At 36.4% G+C, this 21,192-nt stretch overlaps 3 protein-coding genes across 5 annotated transcripts; 1 reads left to right on the plus strand and 2 right to left on the minus strand.

Moving 5' to 3' along the window:
* Nucleotides 1–568: 568 nt before the first annotated feature.
* Nucleotides 569–4,033, minus strand: LOC123875971 (peroxisomal membrane protein 11B). Of its 2 annotated transcripts, none has more exons than XM_045922111.1 (4): nt 4,016–4,033; nt 2,959–3,126; nt 2,227–2,342; nt 569–1,726 (listed from the first exon to the last, which is right to left on the minus strand). In XM_045922111.1, exons 2-4 carry the CDS (start codon nt 3,012–3,014, stop codon nt 1,182–1,184), a joined length of 717 nt encoding a protein of 238 aa, XP_045778067.1. In that variant the 5' UTR covers nt 3,015–3,126; nt 4,016–4,033; the 3' UTR covers nt 569–1,181. The 2 variants fall into 2 exon arrangements, with proteins under 2 accessions (XP_045778067.1, XP_045778068.1); XM_045922112.1 differs by lacking the exon at nt 4,016–4,033 and adding an exon at nt 3,761–3,935.
* Nucleotides 4,034–4,582: 549 nt separating this feature from the next.
* LOC123875954 (RNA-binding protein spenito) lies at nt 4,583–7,513 on the plus strand. Of its 2 annotated transcripts, none has more exons than XM_045922080.1 (2): nt 4,583–4,679; nt 4,872–7,513. In XM_045922080.1, exon 2 carries the CDS (start codon nt 4,898–4,900, stop codon nt 7,142–7,144), a length of 2,247 nt encoding a protein of 748 aa, XP_045778036.1. In that variant the 5' UTR covers nt 4,583–4,679; nt 4,872–4,897; the 3' UTR covers nt 7,145–7,513. The 2 variants fall into 2 exon arrangements, with proteins under 2 accessions (XP_045778036.1, XP_045778035.1); XM_045922079.1 differs by having other exon boundaries at nt 4,586–4,774.
* Nucleotides 7,514–13,523: 6,010 nt separating this feature from the next.
* LOC123875969 (neuralized-like protein 2) lies at nt 13,524–18,312 on the minus strand. Its single transcript, XM_045922109.1, has 2 exons — nt 17,403–18,312; nt 13,524–16,953 (listed from the first exon to the last, which is right to left on the minus strand). The coding sequence occupies exons 1-2, from the start codon at nt 18,100–18,102 to the stop codon at nt 16,844–16,846; spliced, it is 810 nt and encodes a 269-aa protein (XP_045778065.1). The 5' UTR covers nt 18,103–18,312; the 3' UTR covers nt 13,524–16,843.
* Nucleotides 18,313–21,192: the final 2,880 nt, after the last annotated feature.

Below are 21,192 nucleotides of genomic sequence, written 5' to 3' on the forward strand. Positions count from 1 at the left end.
TGTGTACTTTACTCTAAAAACTCTGTCATCTTCGAAGATAATTCACCATTTATCACTTTTTTAGGGTTCCTTACCTCAAAAGGAAAAACGGAACCCTTACAAGTAAAGGAATAAATCTGAAAACCGTGAATTTGTGGTTACATCATTAAAAAAATAATTAAAATGCGTTTCAATTTTCAAAGTAAGATAACTATTTCAAGTGGGGTATCGTATGGAAGGGCTTTACCTGTACATTCTAAAACAGATTTTTATTTATTTTTATGCACAATAGTTTTTGATTTATCGTGCAAAATGTCGAAAAAATACCTGAGTACGGAATCCTCGGTGCGCGAGTCCAACTCGCACTTGGCCGGTTTTATCCCTAGCTCGTCTTGTTTCCTTTTTTGCAATACGGAAGTTACGGTATTGATTTCGATCTACATCTTCACCACTTTGTTGCCATTCCTTGTTTGACTTAAAAATCTAGGTAAATTGTAGGTATCTACAATTGGGTATTAAGTTAAAATTTTTGTTTAGTAAATTGTTATCAAGGACAAGCAGAGTGACATTAATAGGGCTCCATTTTTACCCTTTGAGTACGAGACCCTAATACAAAAGAGGTAGCTAGTGCAACAAGCAGTCAGCAACAAAGTTAGGTTTGCACCCGTTCATAGTCGCTTACGTATTGGCGGGTGCAAATTTAGCTTTGTTGTTGACTATACCTGTAATGTAAAAAGTAAATATGTTACATAATATGTATTTTCTGTCCTACTCATCATGTAGGACGAACTATATGCCCTCCTAACGCAACATGTGTATGTTTGATACAGTCACACTCTTTTATACCTATAATAAACATATTAAAATCATAAAGATACTTTGATAAAGATTATTTGTTTACATGTACTTAAAATAATGGTATAATACCAATTTTTAAAACCACGAAATTTTTAAAAGCCTAAATCCACGCAAACAAAGCGAAAACGCTTAATTATAATCACTCTTAGCGAACACAAAAGTCAAATTAAAGAAAAATCTAAGACTTTCTTTGGAAGGGCATGAACAACGCCATCTATATTCTATGAACCTTTTGAGGAAGACGCCCTGGAATGTTTCTCATTGCCAGTTTTAATAGCATTGATACAAAAATGTTAAACCACACAACAGTTTTACTTTTCCCGTCTTTTACATAATATTCAGATTCAGGCAGGAACTAGTTTTGTAATAGGTTTGATTAATGTCACTAAGGCAGCAATGGAAGACACAGCACCTAATGCACCAACAGCACTAGGACTCAGTTTAGTAAACCCTAACGCGGTTAACGGAATGAACAGATCACAGGAATTCTTTACAGTGTCTATGAAGACATCTTTATGACAATTAACAATCGTACACATGTGCCTCATGCTCGCATTTAAGTCAAAATTCTTAATTGAACCACCCAATAACTCTGATGGCTTAAGCAAAACAGATCTATTCAATTCCAAGATATGTAGTATTTCATAAAAATCTCTAGCTAAATTGGCAATAATCGATAACAACCAGAATCTATTTGCTGTTTTGTTCCAACTGTCTGAATCGGTTTTGAGGAATCCACTTTTTGTCAGCCACACTATGTGGTCGGCATACAAAAAAAGTGCATGAGCTAGTTTGCTCACAGTCAATGATATTCTTAAGACCGGGTCTTCTATGTTCATTGTGTTCAGCGCCATATAAACGATGTCTATGCATCTACCCAAACGAAGAACTGAAAAATAAATACAATAAGATAAAATCACACTAATATTATAAAGGCGAAAATTTGTATGTCTGTGTGTGTGTGTGTGTGTGTGTGTGTGTGTGTGTGGGTGGGTGCGTGCGTGCGTGCGTGCGTGCGTGCGTGCGTGTGTGTGTGTTTGTTACTCCTTCACGCAAAAACCCATATTAATATTATAAATACGAAACTGTGTCTGTCTGTCTGTCTGTCTGCTACCTTTTCACGTCCCAACAATTTAACAGATTCTGACGAAATTTGGTACATAATCAGTTTATATCCCGGGGACGGACAGAGGCTACTTTTTATCCCGAAAAATCCCGATTTGTATGTTTGGTACCAAGGTAACTTACATCCCTGTAATTGACATAGGCATCTTTTTATCCAGGGAAATCAGTTTCCACAGGATCTTTGAAAACCTAAATCCACGCGGATGAAGTCGCGGGCATCCTCTAGTCTTTAATATTAAGGAGGTACTCCTCAAAGTAAATTACCTTTTCGAAAGGAGCTCAATGCATTTTCCAAGCTTTTGATTCTATCTATTGAGTATTTATTTACATTTCTAGATTCAAGTTGGTGCCATATTAACCTACTGGTGTACTGGCATAATCTGGAATTTAAACATTGATTTGTTATCATATAAATTTGTATTAAATAATCCACACTAATATTATAAATGCGAAAGTGTGTCTGTCTGTCTGCTACGTTTTCTCGGCCCAACCGCTGAACCGATTTTAATGAAATTTGGTACAGACTTGGGATACATCCCGGTGAAGGACATAGGCTACTTTTTATCCCGGAAAATCAAAGAGTTCCTACGGGATTTAAAAACCGTAACCCACGCGGGCAAAGACGCGGGCATCCTCTAGATAATTACTAATTTTATTTTTCTATTATGAATTTTTCTATACAATTTTCTATGTAGTAGGTATTTTAGTTACTTAGCTTAGGGCTCACAGAAAAAAACTTGTAAGTAAAATGCATATATTATTATTATTATAGTCTTTGGTAAAATTTTGCAAAATTGAAATGGAAAACGAGTAAGTAATAAAAATTATATCGCAAAAGATAGTAAGTACATGGGTTTGTAAATACATTCATGACATTTTCACATTAGATGCACTTAACTTTGTAAAAAGTTTGTTGACTGCAGATGAAAATGTACCTATCTACACAGACCCGACAATTTTCAGCCTCAACTAACAATGATAAAAATTAAAACTTACCTCGCAATTTTGTCTCTTCCATTGGATTGATTATTAACTTTTATGATAATATCCATTTTTTGCCAGGTCAATAGTTAGTACTATTTTTGCACTTTTGTCCTTAAATTAAGGTATAACTACAGGATTATGCATTACTGTAAAATCCTAATATGTAATAATATGACCAACCTGGAAAATACAAGGAAATAATTGTTAAAGGAAAATAAAGTAAAAATATGTACTACCTACTTACTTGCCATACTTATACCTAATCCATACTAATATTATAAATGCGAAAGTGTGTCTGTCTATCTGTCTGTCTGTCTGTCTGTCTACTACCTTTTCAAGGCCCAACAGTGTAACCGATTCTGACACAATTTGGTACATGGTAAGCTTATATCTCGGGGACGGACATAGGCTACTTTTTATCCCGGAAAATCAAAGAGTTCCCGCGGGATTTTGAAAACCGTAAATCCATGCGGACGAAGTCGCGGGCATCAGCTAGTAATTTGTATAACTTTACCAAGAAGAAAACATTGAACTGTAAACTAACAACTCAACATTAATAAATAACACCTAATAAGAGCTGGTGCATATAAAATAGACCCTGATTTAATATGATACGAACAATACAAGCATAATAACAAGTAAGAGGCTATAAGTAGGTGCCTACTTATTTAATTACTTACAATTAATATTGGAATGGAATATTTAAAAGCAACCAATATAACCAAGCAATTTTTAATATTATCAAAAAGATCTAGATTAATCATATCTGTTGTGACTTGTGGGTATGTTACTAGGCAGGTACCTGCTTACTTATTTTGACTAATTACTAAATTCTACGTATTAAAATTATTATCAAACTTGACTTTATGTTTTCAGCCAAAATCACATCCACATTCCACCACAAAAACAATCACAAAAATTCAAAATCCAAAGTACAAAAATCGGTCAAGTGGGAGTCGGTCTCGCACACAAAGAGCTCTGTACCATCGTACAAGAAATGACACTTGTTTTTAATTTCATGGAGCGATTTTGAAATTATTATTTTTTGTTACAGCACCAATAGAAATACACATTTTGTGAAAATTACAACGTTTACTTATACATGATACAGCCCGCCACCAGCTCGCCGACAGACAGACAAATAGACGGACAGACAGCGTAGGTTTCAAAGCACTTTCAAAGAGTAGGTATGTATGTGGTATGTACAATTACCAACAATTACTAGGTACCTACGTTTTTAGGTTAGTCCCGATGAGCATCTTCGGGAACCCTAAAAAGCTAAAAGGCATCATCCATGACAGATTTAAACTTTACTCTATGGATTTATGTCAATAAAATGGCGGCGCCACATGCTTGCGACAAACGGCTAACAACAAGCACTGGCTTAGCGTGTGGTCGGGTGTTTGCGTATGCTTGCCAGCACTATGGAGCGCTGATCATCCGATCTAATTGGCTGCAAACCAAACCATAGCCAATCACTGTGCATAAAAAGATGATAAAAAATACTCTGGGTGGTATTTTGCCGATACTAGCTTGCCACAAGCATGAAGCGGCACCATACGATTCACCACAATATCAACTGGCAACTCTATTGACATCCAAGTTTATAGATTTTCCAAATCTATGGTCAGTTTCAATTTTATCGTAGACAGACAGAAATCAAAAATCCCAAAAATCCAGCAGCCATTTTGAAGACCAAAAGTGTTCAAGCTCGGCTTATTTTCATTGTTACGGTAAAGACAATTTTAGTATATACAATCTGAATTTATATTTTTTGGTGGAGGTGCTGTGATTTAGGATAGTGGTTTTGGTCCTTTATTTCCTTGTGGTAAGACTAAACAACTAATCGTGCAGTGCGCTTAATTTCTGGAACAAGACGACATTTTGAAGTGACGTGTAATTTGGTGTAATGTTGTGCATTTCAGATAGTGGTTCATCGTACTGAGCTTTCATGATTGGATTACCGCGTAGCGATAGAGATCGTATAACGGTGAAAATTCGTAACATGAAGAGGAGTTCGTCCAGGGACAGTATGCCGCGATCGAAAAGAACGCGTAGTAGTATCGGTCGGTATGACGACAGCTCCGACGAGCGCGTCACGCCGGACCGGGTGCGCCGGCGGGTGCGCTCGCCCAGTCCTCGCGGGCGTTACGTGTCGCCTCACCGCGAGGACTACGTGCGCTCTCGCGAGGTGAGAGAAGATTCCGTGCGACCTTATTACAAAGTGTTGTGCGTCAGTGCCCTCCACCCCAAGGCCTCCGACGATATCATCAAAGATACCTTGTACCGTGAATACAAAAAGTTCGGCGATTTCAGCATCAAGATTTCCCACGAGTTGGACGAGCGCGTAGCGTACGTATGTTTCCGTAGCGTGGAGGATGCGAGGGATGCAAAACACGCCAAGCCGAGGATTATTCTGTATGATAAAGTGGCTATTGTCGATCCCGTTTATGAGCCGGTCAGATCAGAGTACAGGAGCAGACCGAGGAGTATAACCCCACCTGATTATGAACGCCCATACTCTTATGCGTGGTCTCCGGTTCCTGAAAGGCGCAGACCCCCACCTGACGAAAGAGCTTACGGTATGCCTCCGACTGTTCCACCACACCATCGAGATTTTCGTCCTCCCATGCATGATGGCTATCCAATGGCGGGACCCCACGGACCGCCGATGCATCACCGGCCACCCATGCATCATCCCCCGCATCCTCACTATATGCCTCGGCCTTACATGCCACGTCCGCACCATCCACCTTTTGAGAAAATGGAGAACAAAAAGGATAAGTTTCCCAATTATTTGCATCATGTTCAGCCTGAAGATGATCCTTTGGCTACACGAACACTTTTCGCAGGGAATTTGGAAATTAACATATCTGATGAGGAATTGCGCCGAATTTTTGGGCGCTATGGCATAGTGGAAGATATTGATATTAAACGACCACCCCCAGGTACTGGAAATGCTTTTGCATTTGTACGTTATCAAACTTTAGACATGGCACATCGTGCCAAGGTTGAGCTATCTGGGCAATATATCGGTAAATTCCAGTGTAAAATTGGATATGGTAAAGCTACTCCAACAACTCGTGTATGGGTAGGTGGTCTGGGTCCATGGACGTCAGTTGCACAACTGGAAAGAGAGTTTGATAGGTTTGGTGCTATAAAGAAAATTGAATATGCCAAAGGAGAACCACATGCTTATATTTTGTACGATTCAATAGATGCAGCTCAAGCTGCTGTAAAGGAAATGAGAGGATTCCCCTTAGGAGGGCCTGATAGACGGCTGCGCATTGATTTTGCTGATGTCGGACCTGGAGGTCCATTCAGGCCAAAAACATTTGCTCCACCAGTGGGCGAAGATGGGCGACCGGCGGAGGGATACGAAGGCTACGAAGCTGGTACTTGGGATGAAGGATATGGGTATAGTGGTGGATACCGGGGCCGAGGTGGGCACCGAGGCCGCGGTCGTGGAATGTATCGAGGTGTGTATCACGGCACTGGCGACTATCGCGACGAGGAGTGGAGGAGGCCGCCAGAAGCAGAGTACGACGGGCAAATCCGTCGGTCAGGATCACGTGAACCAGGAGTCGACAGGTCCCGATCCAGGTCTCCGCGGCGCCGCTCCCCTGACAGTGATTCTGATGGTTCTCCCCGCAGAGGTGGTGGAATGCTCATATCTGCTCGGACATTGCCAGAAGTGGTTCGCAAAGCCACCACAATATGGAATGGTGCACTAATATTGAAGAATTCCCTGTTCCCCACAAAATTCCATCTAACAGATGGCGACTCTGAGATTATTGACAGTTTGATGAAAGATGAGGAAGGAAAAAATCAGTTGAGGATCACTCAGAGACTCCGTTTGGATCAGCCTAAACTGGATGACGTACAGAAGCGCATAGCGACATCCAGTTCCCATGCTATTTTCTTAGGAGTGGCTGGCTCGACAGCCTCCATCACAAACGAAGACAGCAGTATTCAGACGAGACCTATGAGAAATTTAGTGTCCTATTTAAAACAGAAGGAGGCAGCTGGAGTGATATCTTTGCTGAATAAAGAGACTGAAGCCACTGGTGTGCTGTATTCCTTCCCTCCATGTGAATTTTCCACAGAACTGCTGAAGAGGACTTGTCACAATCTGACTGATGAGAGCCTTAAGGAAGATCACTTGGTCATAGTAGTAGTGCGTGGAGGTTCCGCTTAGCTATATGAGACTAGTAATATAGACCAACTGTGTTAGCATAAGATTTTATGAAATTCAGATGTTAGGTTTTTTGTTATATTTAACTATTGTGACGTGTAGTGTTTTGTGAGGTGTATGTAAACATGTTCATCTTTAGTTCTTGTGAAGATTCACTAATACTTCATTGTGCGAGTGCTGTGTATGCCTCAGTTGTAGTGTAAAGCAATCATTGTATTGCATTTAGGAAGTTATTTATATTAGTTTTGCTAGAATACATGCAGATATTTACAATGTGTACTTTATGATAAAAGTTTAGTGTATACTTTGATCAGTGTAAGTTAGGTGACGTGTAGTGTGTGTGAACACAAATAGAATATTTTATGTATTCCATGTTGTAGTTTTTTTATACCTTGTGAGTGAGTCAGTGATAATGCTAGTGAAAGATATGTGATGAAAGAGGTGTTTTTAAAAGCTTAAATACAGCAAATATTATCTAGACTGTCTGAGGGCTAACTTTACAGTAAAGAACAATGGTGGGAATTGATCCTAAAGTTGTTTAGTGATGTTTAGTGACAGGTAATGATGCCTTTAGTGTTTGTGGTTGTGATTAGTGTAAAATGGGGAGTTCTATGATTAGTGCTAAGTGTCTAACCTCTGATAAATTAAGACTGAGTAAGTAAAGTAATGAAACAGATTAAATATAATGTATGTTGTTTTGATGATTGTCACAACTACTGCAAATCATCTCACATGGTAAAGACAGGTTCGATTCCTGGTTTATTCTATGTAATCCAAGAACGCTAGACAGTAAAATAGGTGTATATCCTGTGATAGCAAGCTTTCTCTTTTCTCTTATATGATTTAACTGACGCTTATTTTTTGTTTTTTAAGTAATTAATATGACTGCATTGCAGATTCTGCAAAGTATGTTACAAGGTAATATAGGTTACCCTTGTAACATACATGTAAAGTTATTTGCACTAAATTTTCTAAATAATTTTTATAAGAGTTTCATCAACATCTGTTAAGTATTTTTTTTTTCATTAAGGGCCTTGTTAAAAGGTATTTAGGTAGAGATTAATTTTAAAATTAAGGTATTTCGTCTGGGGCTGCACTGCACATATCATCATTGCTGGACAGTTGGTTTGGTGAGTAAAATGTAAGTAGATTTTTAGTAAATTAAAAGGATATTAATGCGCCAGTGATTAAAACCCATTTAAATATTTTTAGGGTTCCATACCTCAAAAGGAACCTTGATAGGATCATCTTCTGTATGTCTGTCTGTCTCCTTGTTGTGTTGTGTCACGAAAACCTTTAGGGTACTTCCCGTTGACCTAGAATCATGAAAGTTGGCAGTAGATAGTATAGCACAAGTAAAGGAAAAAATCCGAAAAACCGAGAATTTGTGGTAACATAACATAAAAAATGTGTTCATGAAGAAATAATAATAAAATTAGTATTTTCAAAGTAAGGCGGTATCATATGAAAGGGCTTTACCTGTATATTTTAAAACAGATTTTTATTTATTTTTGATTTATTGTGCAAAATATTGAAAAAATATTGGGGTCTAAGTCTGCTGACTCGCCAGCACTTGGCCGATTTTTTTCAATAAGATTCAGACCTGATATTTAAAAATAATTTTGTGTAGTTTAGCTATAGGTAAATGTATGGGAGTTTTTGGTCCGTACTAATATTATAAAAAGGTATAATTTGTTTGTTTGTAATTGACAAACTTTGAACTTACTGATCAGATTTTAAATATTATTCTTCATCATTAGAAAGTCACTATCAAGAAGTAACAATGGCTATTTTATTTAATACTAGCTGTGCCCGCGACTTCGTTCGCGTGGAATAGTGACTTTTCGCGCTTTATATAGCCACGGACGCTCAGACGCGAGGCGCCGTGATTCTTTAAATTGACATAACTTTTTTATTTATGAACCGATTGACATGAAATAAACACTAAATCCTAAGTGAAGCTTACTACAATATATTAGTGAAAACCGTATCTAAATCGAATACGCCGTTTCTGAGATTAGCGTGCACAAACACACAGACAAACAGACAAAAAAAAATTAATTACAATTTCGGGTTCGGCATCGATATAATAACAACCCCTGCTACTTTTTTTATATATTTCAATTGTACAGACACAACTTTTCTACAATTTTATTATATGTATAGATGTATTTGGTAGTATGTAATGAGAAGTAAAATTCTTCAGATTCCTCTTTAACATCATTTACCTATAATATAGAGAATTGGAAATCTATTATTATTATTTCTGTAGGCATCAGTTTTATAACATGATAAAAATATAAATTCTTTTACTTAAGATAATTATTTCTGTCTTTCAGTTTATTCTGCATGGACTACAGTCAGATATCGTCAATATTATTTTTATAGTGAAGTGACAGTGATGAGGTGTTAATATGTGCAAACGAGTGCAATGGTCATAATAAAGTAATTTACTTATATTGAACATTTTGTCTTCTTTGTAAAATGTAAAATCCATGCATAAACGAAAATAACAACTAACTATAGAATATCTTAAATCAGAACGCTCTATCTATATTGAATCTCCTACCGAGTTCAAAAATATAATGAATCTAATCAAAATAGGTCAATTCGATTTCCTGTTTAAGTATTAGAAGTTTTTGAACATAGGTATAAAATAAAAGACTAAATTAAGTATTTTTATTGAATTCCAAAATATAAGTAATGAATTTAGTCAAAATCGGTCCAGTCGCTTTCCTGTTACTCGAACCTCCCACGGTGCGTGACTCTGCAGGTTATCACGAACGACCGACAACCACGGACATTCACACACCGCACATAAGGCCCGGACGATAACGTGTCTGCGCTAGCACAGGCGGTACTCTTGGTGCTTCGGTGCGGGCTGCTCCGCGTTCGTCCGCAATATCACGCACCGTGGGAGGCCAGTGTTAGAAGTCCTTGAACATAGGTATAATTCGTCCGAACTACCAAAGGGAAAAAGTTTCCGCCACATTTTTATGTCTCAACTAGAAATATATTTTGATTCAATATTGGTAATATCTCAATATTTTTTCTTAAAAATATTTTGTCCAATATTCATTGAAATGCCCTACGAAATCCGTTGAAAATATTATATTAAATGAAAATATATTTCTAGCTAAAACGTCACAACATGGCGCTCCCTTTGTTAGTTCAGACTTTTTAACCCCCGACCCTAAAAAAGGGGTGTTATAAGTTTGACGTGTGTATCTGTCTGTGGCATCGTAGCTCCTAAACTAATGAACCGATTTTATTTAAGTTTTTTTTGTTTGAAAGGTTGCTTGATCGAGTGTTAGCTATAATCGAAGAAAATCGGTTCAGCCGTTTGAAAGTTATCAGCTTTTTCTAGTTACTGTAACCTTCACTTGTCAGGGGCGTTATAAATTTTTAATTTACACTGTTGATTTTTACTTGTTAGGATTACCACTAAAATACGTCAACGTAAAAATCAAAGAGTTCCTCGCGGGATTTTTAAAAAACCTAAATCCACGTGGAAAAAGTCGCGGGAAATATCTAGTTGGTTGTTACCTGTCCGGTCTATTGCCTACAAATCAGACAAAGAAGATAAATATCTCCGTCTCAAGCTGCTTCAGCGGCGCGGCGCCGCAGTCCGCACTCTGCAGGCGTCGAGATGGTGATGGCGTCGCGGGAGAGGCACAGGAACAGGGAGTATTAAGAAACAAACCTTGTAAGTATTGTGGTTGAGTTTGCTGTGGGCTCTTCTCAGACTTGGGCGCTTTTAGAACCCTCGTAGCTTTAGTTTTAAGTTTACGTAATTAATTATTAGGTGTCACCACTAATCCATCCTACAAATCTTATACCTAAATTCTGCCCATCAAAAGGTGTACTTTGAATAAAAATGATTTTGTGTTTTGTGGAATTGTCACCATATTCGAAAGTGCTGACCAGGGCTTGACATTTTTCCGTACCTCAAAAGGATAAAAGGAACCCTTATAGGATCACTTGTCTCTCTGTCGCGTCTGTCAAGAAAACCTCTATAGTATATATATAATATACAAACATAGAATCATGAAATTTCGTCGGTACCTAGGTAGGTTTTTATAGCACAAGGTAAACGAAATATCCAAATACCGTGAATTTGTGGTAAAGTACATCCCAAAAAAATTAATTTACTAAATCAGATATAGATGGTACAGTTCGTAATTAACTTGCAGTGTTCTACATTTTTTTAATGATGTAACCACAAAAATCAACTACCTACCTGCCTTTCATGATTCTAGGTCAACGGGAAGTACCCTATAGGTTTCTTGACAGACAGACGACAAAGTGATCCTATAAGGGTTCCGTTTTTCCTTTTGAGGTACGGAACCTTAAAAACTGGCCAAGTGCGAGTCGGACTCACACACGAAGGGTTCCGTACCATCGTACAAGATATACCTAATACCTTTATGTAGAACTCTGCAATTTACTCCCTTACTTGTGCTATAAGACCTACCTACCTGCCTTTCATGATTCTACGTCAACGGGAGGTGGTACCCTATAGGTTTTCTTGTCAGACAACGACGAATTAGTGATTCTATAAGGGTTCCTTTTGAGGTACAGAACCCTAAAAAAATCGATTATAATGGTTTTTTTTTTAAATAATATAGACTAGCGCTTGGCTGCAATCAGACCCACTAGCAAGTGATGATGCAACCTAAGATGGAGCGCGCTTGCCTAGAAGATGCCTATTCACTCTTGACTTGAAAGTACCCATATTATAGGTGGAAGGGAAAACTGATGCCGGAAGGGCGTTCCATAATATAGGTAACTAGCTGATGCCCGCGACTTCGTTCGCGTGGATGTAGGTTTTTTAAAATTCCCGTGGGAACTCTTTAATTTTCCGGGATAAAAAGTAGCCTATGTGCTAATCCAGAGTATAATCTATCTCCATTCTAAATTTCAGCCCAATCCGTCCAGTAGTTTTTGCGTGAAGGAGTAACAAACATACACACACACACACACACACACATACAAACTTTCGCCTTTATAATATTAGTGTGAAGTGTGATAGTGTGATGTGATTGTTCTCTGCTGTCTGGGTATCATTTCTCCTAGATCCCACCATCTGGTCTATCGACCGGTCCACTGGGGAGTTTCAAACATTCCAGTACAACGAAGTCGCGGCGGGTCACTAATTAACTGCGAGACAATGAGTTTCAAGTGAATTAAGTGGTCGTGAATCATTTTTATTGGAATCGGTCAATGCCACTTGTGCAATGCATAATTTTGATCATGGACTTGATTTTTTGACGTGACAACGTCTTATAATTCGATAGAGCCGGCTGCACGCACGAAAAAACATGACTCATGCGGCGTTACCTCGCTCTGAGGCGTTCCATAAGGCTTGAAGTGCAAGCGAGAGCGCGGAACGAGCGACAAAGAAGCACAATCAACCTTTGTTGTCACGTTCAACTATCGCATATCGTCAGTAAACCGACTTTACAGACAACCAGTTTTTTTTTAAATATTCTGATACATGTTAGCCCTTGACTGCAATCTTACCTGGTGCTAAGTAATGATCAGTGGTGATTCGGGCTTTGTCCAAATATTTCGATAAAACCACTTGTAAAATTTTATTGGAATTAAATAAATTTCTGTTTCTACCGTCTTGCAAAAACATAAAACCGGTCAAGTGCGAGTCGGGCCTCGCTCTTTTAGGGTTGCGTACATTATGAACATCATATTTTGGGTGTATGAATTATTTCTTTTCCGAGCTAGAACACCACAATAAACCGTGTAAGAAAACAGTGTATATGGTACCTACATAATATACCTACCGAAATTTTATATTCCTAACTAGTTTTAGTTTTTGAGATAGCTCCCGTCACAAATATGGTTTTTAAAACTGAAAGTTTGACGGGGGGCCATTTTGTTATTTTTTTAAGATACGATAAAATAAAAAATGTATTAACACTCTAGGCACCTACTCAATGAACTCTAAACCCCCCACATGCTAGAGTAAGAAAAAAAAATTTTTTTCGGTTTCTTTTTCAAGAATGATAGCCCCCTGGAAAAATTCACACTAAATACCATAATTTCAGGTATGTAACTTATTTAGTCTACGAGCTAGAGACCTGTAATACGCAGACAGACAGACAGACAGCCAGTGACATTAATAAGTTTTTACCCTTGAGGTACGGAATTCTAAAAAGTACTAATACCTATTTATAGCAAACTTATAAACAAAAGTAAAGTAAAGCAAACTCTCCCACTAAGGCACGACGCATTTAAGTAGCGTAGCGAAAAAATCGTAAGTCTATGAACGGGACCCTATAACTAATCAAGTTAGGTATGTGTAAAATGTAGGTATGTAAAATGTACCTAAGTCCTAATAGGTAGGTACGTAATAAAAATATATATGTATTAAGCAAAAATAGTTTTATTTCATAAATTATAATTCACTCCAGCGCAACGCGAGCTCTCACAATATTAAATAAATTAGGATAAAAGATTTTTTGAGATTACTTACTATTACTAATTTGGATCTAACTACCTAGACCTACCTACTTTGCTTTTTTTTTTACAAATTAAAACTTCTAACTAAAAGCTAGGCCAAATTAGTATGACATTCAATTACCTTTCCTTCTAAAATCTGTGGGTACTATGTACCTACCTATATACCTAAATAAGTAACTAACACTGTTGGAATGGAACACAGGAGATATTTTACAACACAACAAATAAAAGTAGGTACCTACTTGTAGGTACATATTATCTACAAAAATAATAATAGTGATGTCCTCTAACGAACATGTTCACGTCGAAGATATGATACGGTATACACAAAATGATACAAAAGCGCGACGCACACCAATAGAGTGAAGTGAAGGCACAGTGCAGTCGGCCGTCCCCACCCCGATCTGTCACGTATTAGATATATATATTTTTTCGGGTCACGTGACCAACTGAGCACGGCCTGCTCCGTTGCTGCAAAGTTTATAAAGCCGTGCTGAGTTGTTATAAAACAAGACGTTGCGCCTCAGCTCCACTTCACCCTGAAGGTATGCATCAGATCTCAGGGTGAGATTTATGGAGCGCACTCTTGAGCTTTCACGGAAAATTCGAGCTCCGGAGTTCCCACGGGATTTTTAAGACTAACCATACATCAGTCGAAGTCGCGGGCATAATTTTAATAGAAAATAAAGTTGAAATTAGCATCAGTAATATTTTCCATTTTAATTAGCATCAGAAAATTATTTTAAAATTCAGTAAAGCATGGTTTTATAAAATATACCTGCCTATACATACCTAAAAATAAAGCAAAATTTTACAACATAATTTTTTTTTTCAATTCATATTAATTATAGGTAGTATTAACTAGGTACTAAATTCTGCTCAGGGTCTAAAAGTATAAAATTTTGTTTAAAGTATGAAACCTATCCAGAGTTTAGTTGGTTTCCTCTCACTACATTGTCACATAGATCATGTCATAAAAAAATTTGTAAGGTGCATTGCACAACTGCAGAATGGAGTGGAGTGATATAGTGTCTTTGCTGCTGCTAAACTCAAACTCAGTGGCACTGCCATACTTACCAAAGTTTTTTTCCCATTTCTGCAATCAGTCAACAGACTATAAGTTGGTTCAGTTTGGCAAAATACTGTTGTACTTTCTGTAACTTTGCCAAACTGAAGGGCCACTGTCCTCAATGTTTGTACAATTTTGTGCGCATTTGCCCACTTCCACTATAGCAAAGTAAATCCGCTGAGTCTCATCCTTGTTTTGTTTCATTAATTATACCAATTTCAACCATGTGTCAGAGTAAATAAAGCTGAGTTACTGTTGTTATCACAACACACTGCTGCAGCTTAGCTCCACTCCACTCTGTAGTCTGTACCTACTAAGTAGCTATGCCTTGCGCCTTAGTTTTTAGTGACATGTCCATTGTCCTATGTAGTGAGTAGAGGTATATAAGAATAATTTCTAATAATTTAGGTTTATTGCCAATTTTTATAGTACTATTTTAAAATATTATTAGCTCTAAAATGTGTTGAAATATGTGAGACTCTAGTTTTTAATTCACATAACTAATATTTTATCAATTCCTATTACATTAATTACAATTTATTACTAACATGATACAATAATAATTATTCCTGATATACTTAACTACAATATGTTGGTAGATCTCTGATTAAATCAGACTGGATCAACTGCCATGTAATTTAAATCGAAAATGTAAAATAATATAAAATTCATTGTGTTACATATAAAAGGCATTAAAAAATGTTCATTAAAAAATATTGTTAACGGGTTTCTTAAAAGTTGTTATAAATTAACTCATATTTTTATACTAATTTTACATTGTATTCAGTTTATTTAAAAAGCCAAACAAAATAAAATTTTAATGACTTTGTAGGGAATTACTGTAAACTTGTATATAGGTATACATAATATTATAAGGCCTGATTTGCACTTTGTGAAATGTAAGTACAGGTGGTTAGTTAACAGGTTTTTGGATGTCATTTAAAATGTTCACACTTATTAACTTATAACACAGTGTTAATTTATAGTTTTATATGTTGATTTTACTAGTCATTTCACACTTGCACTTATCATCTGCACAATTCATATGCTATTTAACAAAGTGCAAATTAGGTATAATGCCAAGTTACAGCCATCTATTCAGTAAGTTATGGTAAGGTTATGGTAAAACTAATATGTTATAGTTTCCTACTTCATTAGTGATTGGTGATACAAAACAGTATTAGTATATTTCTTATAGCAACCTTTCAATCTAAAGACTTGATTACACCTGCATGTTTTACTGACGTAAGTAGCTTATGTAATTAACTTACGACTTTACTAATGTCATAAGTAGTTTATTATAGTAGTAATAGTTTAAAGTCTTTCAACTTACGTGAGTAAAACTTACAAATGTAATCACAGCCTAAATAAAACTACTAAACTGTATTCTGAGCCATATGAAATTAACTGTGTGACTTATAAAAATGATAACTACAATATCCAAATGCATGTGAACTGTTCTTAAGTAGTGAAGTGTGCACAATTTGTGTTGAAATGTATGGAGTGAATTTGGGCATGCAGTATGCAACCACAAGTAATCATGCCACTCTACATACAAAACTATCCACTACCATGTTGCAGATTGAATGGACGGATATTATTTTGGATTGCAAAAACCATAAATAAACTCAGTAGATACCAGTGTCAGAATAATTATTAAGAAATACCTACTCGTCAGTTTATACACTGTGAAATAGTGGTGCTTCACTTAGCTATTCCTCTAAACCCACTAAAATTTCACTTTACATAAACAGAACATTGATACTTTTCAGTGATTTTTTTTTAAAGAAATATACTGTAATGAAATTACATGGTTAATATTAATAGGCTTCAAATTCATAGAACCATAGAAAAGATTGGATAAATATTTGAAAAACTCAAAGCACTTCTGATATAGATCAGTGAAAGCTGCTTAGTCTATTATAAATAATAATAATATCATAATGTCATCTTACTACACTAGCTGTCTTTATTTAAAATTCTCTGCCTGAAAGGTTGCTTTATATCCTGATCAGTTGCTACAAATGCAATATTTTAATCCAATTATATACAAAATTTTAAATAATAACAACATTAAAATACATATGGAATAGTAAAAAATTTTAACAGCCTTATTGTCATCACAATTTAACCATTTTCACTTTAAAAAGTTGGTATTATGAAAGTAGAAAGTCTTTTAAACACTGGGGCAAGGGTAGAGCTTTCACTGAACCTATTTTGACACACTGTAGGATGGCATCTCTACACACTATTTGAAGAGTTTTCACTGAAAAAAAAGTTTTGAGAATAAATATACTATAGATGAGTTACATTATTTAATAATTAAGCTTTTTTCTATATCAATTTTGATATTCTTTTAGATTAATTATAAAATGCTAGACTTGATCACTTTTTAAAAAACTGTTAACCAGTAAAGTATGTGTAGGACTTGCACAGAAAGGGGTTCCATACATTCCATACAAAAAATAATACTTTTCAATTTTTTTTGGTGATGTTACCACATATTCGGATTTTTCCTACTTGTGTTGTAAGACATGTACATGCCAAATTTTATGATTCTAGGTAAACAGGAAGTACTATTTAGGTTTTGATTCCCTTGACGGATCTTGACAGGTATAACAGAAAGACAAACAACAAAGTGATCCTATAAGGGTTCCTTTGTTTCTCTAAGAGATATGAACCCTAAAAAGTTGAAATTAATAAATGTAGACTTACCTCCATATAGTTGTATAATCTTCACTTGTTTTGTAGTCCCATAAACATCTACTACTGCATGCAATGGGCCACTTTTATAAGGTATGACTTTAGTGCATGGGCCCTGCTCTTCTCCATTAATGATGAAGTGCATTTCAGCCAAATCTGGATCATCTCTGCTAGTCTTTGGGCAAGGAACAAACATGACTCCAATACGACTCCCAGCGTCCATTGGCAGAATCCCCTGTGGTGTGCCTTTCTGAGTTAAATTTTGTGGCCTCAGTATCGTTTTGGAGATGAACCCGCGAGGAGTTCGCACACTATGGCCCTCGCCGAGTACTGACACTCTCGGTTCAGCCTCACGACGCGAACTTCCACTTTGACTGACGAGTTCAAAGGCGCTTATCACACTATTTTGAGATTTTGATATGGGGAAAATCCAAGACATACCTGTATTGGCGAGGTCAGGCAGTGCATACTGAGGTAGACCTTTATCACCGAGTGCGGCTGTTTGAGGATCGAGCAACGTTAGTCCTAGGCGCATGTGGCCACTCCATCCTCGCTCTGTTTTTTCAATCTCGACTAAAAATATTTCACCAGGCAACAGAGGTTTTTCACTAAACGTCAAACCATGAGCGAAACTAGCTTTTCGATAAGCTACGGTATTGTCTTCGAATAAAATGATATTTGAACCATGAAAGTGATGGAACCGTGACAACATTGTTCAAAACGCTATAAACACATTAGCGGCCGCAGGCAGATTCTACATGCGATAGTCCTGCAGCTTCGTTAGTTAATATATTTTATAGGAACAGGAACAATTTATTTATAAAAACCATTGCAATTATAGAATTTTTTAGTAAAGTCGACTATTCCAACAACAAAATAAGACACAAGACAGTCAAGTCAAACATGACATGAGTGACAGAAAGTACGTCAAGCTTGAAATATTAAAAAAAAACTAAATGAGATAACTGTCAGATAGCTGACTGGTCAATGCTCGCTTATTATTGGCTACAATGCATTGTTGCAACAAGAATACCATAAATTCAACCAATCACAACGATTGTAATTTGTAATTATGATTGATGGAAAAAGAACAAAAACAAAATATAAGATTGACAGCCGGAAGCACGGAAGCATGCACGCACATAGAGATAGTATAAACAATAGAGGTAGTCATAGGTTGTTGCCGCTCTTGTACATCCATGTGTCAACTAGGTATTGTTATCTCGGTCTATTTCAGGGAACCTCCGTTCGGGTGAAAGCGATAGCTCATATAAGTCTGGCAACAACGCACTGTATGTGTAACTGGTGACAGTAGTTGTCAGCATTTGGAGACAAAACATTGGGATTTGATGCAGCGTTTTTTATAAAATTTTAAAAATCACAAAAGTCTGGATTAAAATTAAGATAAAAACTAAAAACCAAATGTGTGACGCTGTGTTTTGTGCCTCCAGATATGAGAAAGAAGGCGTCCAAGTTCCTGAATTGCCTTTTCATAGGTAAGTCTTTAATAACTATTTCATCGATACCAACCGCGACTTTTATTCCGAAAATCGCTAAAAATTAAAGATTTACATGTTATAAGTGTAATTATCTCGTGTAATACTGACAAAAATCACGTTTTACAGCGCAATTTAATTTTAATTTATGAATTATTTTAGGCATCATTTGTAGTGATGTGTACACACTTTATCGATAAAATCAAATTTGTCTTTTATCGTATAAATAACATTTGCTTACTTTTGTAGATTTCCAAAATGTCCTGAATTTAGAACTGCGTGGATCAGGGCCATAAAACGAAAAAACTGGGAGACAAAGGAATATTCTCCTCTATGCTCCAAACATTTCGAAGAGTCTTGTTATACATATTTCTGGTTTAAAAATAAATAAATTGAAATCAGATGCAATACCAACTATATTTGAAGGATATCTTATATACCATCAACCAGTAAGCACTAAGCACTTTCAAATTGTATGTAGGTACCTATCCACTAATAAATATATAGTAATATTACACTTTTCTTTATTTGACAATAGTTAAACAAAAAGGGACCAACAATTATTTTTCAGGATTGAGGTACAAGTGAGTTTAAATAATTTCTCATGTTTTACTGATGTTTTCTTAAATTTTATTATCATCGTAAGGAATTTTGCATTTTTAACTAGTAACAGCAAGACATAAATAAATTCATTTAATTTCAGGTTATACAAAAACGAAAACCACTTCGAGAGCTGGCTAATAATAAAACAAAAGGAAGGTTTTGAACATTTTCCTCAGTCAGTTTTCAATGTCTAGCTCTCTATAATTTTGTTGACCTAGAATCCTTGACGTTTAAAGAGCTTTCTATTTTATAATAGAGCAAGATCCCAGAAGCACCAGAACGTATTTACTTATTTTCTGAGAAATGGCCAATTTACAGGTATCAGCTGCTAAAGGTACATAATTAAAACATATGAGTGTAGATTTTATGTATGTATATTTTACAGAAGATTGTAAATAATTAATATTCAATGCTGCCAGAAACTTTCCGTCTCAAAAAATAACATTGCAAGTACATAAAATATGTCTACGTTAATAGTAATGCCTAATACGTAATAAATTGATTTAAATTATTTGAAAAGTGTTTCATTTTACTTTTGTTTTTACTGAATATATAATCGTCCGCGTGGATTTATGTTTTTAAAAATCCCGTGAGTAATCTTTAATTTTCTGAAGTAAAAAGTTGTCAATTTCCAGAACGTAAGCTATCTCTGTACATATACAAATCGGTACAACGGATGGGCTTTTAAGAATCCCATGGGAACTCTTTGATTTTTTCGGGATAAAAGTAGCCTATGCCCACTCTTAGAGTGTAAACTAACTCTGTACCAAATTTCATCAAAATCGGTTAAACTACTGGGCCGTGAAAAGCTAACAGACAGACTGAGATACACTTTCGTATTTATAATATTAGTATGGATAAGTATATATTGCATGTAGTCCGTCGTAGTAACATAGAAAATTAATTATGATGTGGTATCGATATACCCAAATTCGCCGTCCCAGCCCTAGATGGTGCACACAGTGACAAAATGATTTACGCACACAAAAATAATTGACACGCATTTTCAGTTTATTATCGGTCCATAGTTATAATACGTCCATGTGCACGCATGCACGGAAGATTGGAGCAATGTTTTCTTTTTCAACCGGCTTTTCGATCCTGGGTTCCAGCTTCTTTGAGCCTGGGGAACAATAAATGATTAGTGGCAATGATTAGAAGCACGTCAGAAGGATATGAAATTCGTAGTTTTTGAGTGATGACCTACGTAACCTATTCAGAGACGTTGGGCGCACTAGAGTCGTGATATAAGAAATCCCATTTAGATCATGGTCTTACCAGGGTCTTACCTTTTAAAAGCTTTTCGTGCCTTGCTTCAGAGTCTCGTTCTCAGAATTTGCCAGTGCCCCGTGTTAGGCACTTATTATCTGGCAAACCTTAAGGTGGAAGCGACGGGCCTGCCCGCGAAATTCAAATTTAATTCGGTTTTTCGCATTTTTTAAACTAATTCTGACACATTAGATACTAGACTAGAGCTAATTTCTTAAACTAGACCCTTTCAAGTAAAGACTTTTATATAAACCTGTGAGGATGATACTGCCATTGTCGTAATTGAAAATGCCATAAGCCTACGTTGTCGTATTAGTTTAAAAAATGCGAAAAATCAAATTAAATTTGAATTTCACGGGCAGGCCCGTCTCATGCCCCTTAAAAAATGAAAAAATAGTAATTATAGGTTCAAAAGGTCTAGAACCCACTACCCA

The sequence above is a fragment of the Maniola jurtina genome, chromosome 20 (genome assembly GCF_905333055.1).
Source record: "Maniola jurtina chromosome 20, ilManJurt1.1, whole genome shotgun sequence".
NCBI lineage: Eukaryota > Metazoa > Arthropoda > Insecta > Lepidoptera > Nymphalidae > Maniola > Maniola jurtina.